The following is a 1,303-nucleotide window of genomic DNA, read 5'->3' on the forward strand; positions in this document are numbered from 1 at the left end:
TTATCATTATTATCATTATTGTTGTTGTTGGTATTTGAAAAACTATAGAAGATGCGCACTTTTCATTTGAGTGCTGCTTGACATTGTTGAGTTCGCGATCTTTGTATGGGGACAGTGCCTGGCAGCTACAACTTTTATTGCAACTGACAAGTAGGTGGTTTACGGGTGTTCTGGGGTGGCTTTCTCGTGTTGGTAGATAAGTATAACTAAAGAGAGGCAAAGAATTCTCATTTTGTAGTATGTAGGGGGAAGTTGTGTTTGTTGTTGTTGTTTTGTTGTTGGTTGTTTGGTTGTTGTTGTGGTTTTTTTTGTTTGTTTTTTTTGGGGGGGGGGGTTGTGGGGGATGGTGGTGAGCGTCTATGTATAGAACAGACAAGGGAATTACGATAAAGGAAAAGTTAACCGAAGTAGAACGATTTATTGCTGACGTTTCTAAACAGCAATTTGGTCAATAATGCCAACGAGGAACGTGATGGGTTGTTGATTACAGGCGGGTATGAGAATGTGGGTAGTGAAAGAGAGGGATGTGATAGGAAGTTCAAAAGTCAAAAGGACTCTGTACAAATTAACGTTAGTCTCTCCATTTTGGGACTCACTTGACCTACATGTAGCACGCACATCAAGGGTCTCCATTCTCTATGGAGCCACATTCGGGTCGCCATTACATCAAAGTCAAAAGATGCTTTTAAGATGTTTTAAGGATGTTTAAAAGATGTTTTGAAGATGTTTTAAAGATATTTCAAAGATGTTTTAAAGTGATTTTGAAAATGGGAAGCCGAAATGTACCAGAATAACGCAATTAGAAGATTGAATAGTTAAGTGAAACTAGAGGGGGGTGTAAAAAAAAGCATACGGTATGTGAACCAATTGATGGGGTTGTTCGTTTATTTGTTTGTTTCTTTGTTTGTATATTTGTCTGTTTGTTATTGTTGTTTTCGTGGAAGGGTGGGGGGGGGGGTATTTACAGTTGTTTGAAAGTTATTAATAATCCTCTGATCCCCTTTCGAGACAAGTTGCATCGTTTAGGAGGCAGGCTTCTTTAAGCCCACCTGTGTGTCAGGGCCATCAAGAGTAGATGGGTGCACCATCCCAGAAAACAGGCGTGAGGATACAAGTGTTCTTGGGCCCTCCATTCAGAGCTTGTTTGACCATTTACACACATCCGGGTTCTCCACTCTCTGTTGGCCACATTTAGGTCTCACCTGGCGTGTAGCGATAAAGATTCTTTATATATACTTATCTCAAAAACTGGGGGGGGGGGGGGCATGTGGTTGGAGGGCGCCATTGGTAGGTCCTACTTCTT

General features: G+C 41.1%; 1 protein-coding gene across 1 annotated transcript in view; it reads left to right on the forward strand.

Annotated features, from left to right (window-relative positions):
* Window positions 1-502: 502 nt before the first annotated feature.
* The window catches only part of LOC101848129 (protein MLP1 homolog), a gene marked incomplete in the record, with an annotated part of 21,224 nt that continues 20,423 nt past the window's right edge, over window positions 503-1,303 (forward strand). The window contains 1 exon segment of the mRNA XM_013085320.2: window positions 503-570. Within this exon segment, the coding sequence (XP_012940774.1) occupies window positions 503-570 (68 nt within the window).

This window comes from Aplysia californica, unplaced genomic scaffold (assembly GCF_000002075.1).
Source record: "Aplysia californica isolate F4 #8 unplaced genomic scaffold, AplCal3.0 scaffold00365, whole genome shotgun sequence".
NCBI lineage: Eukaryota > Metazoa > Mollusca > Gastropoda > Aplysiida > Aplysiidae > Aplysia > Aplysia californica.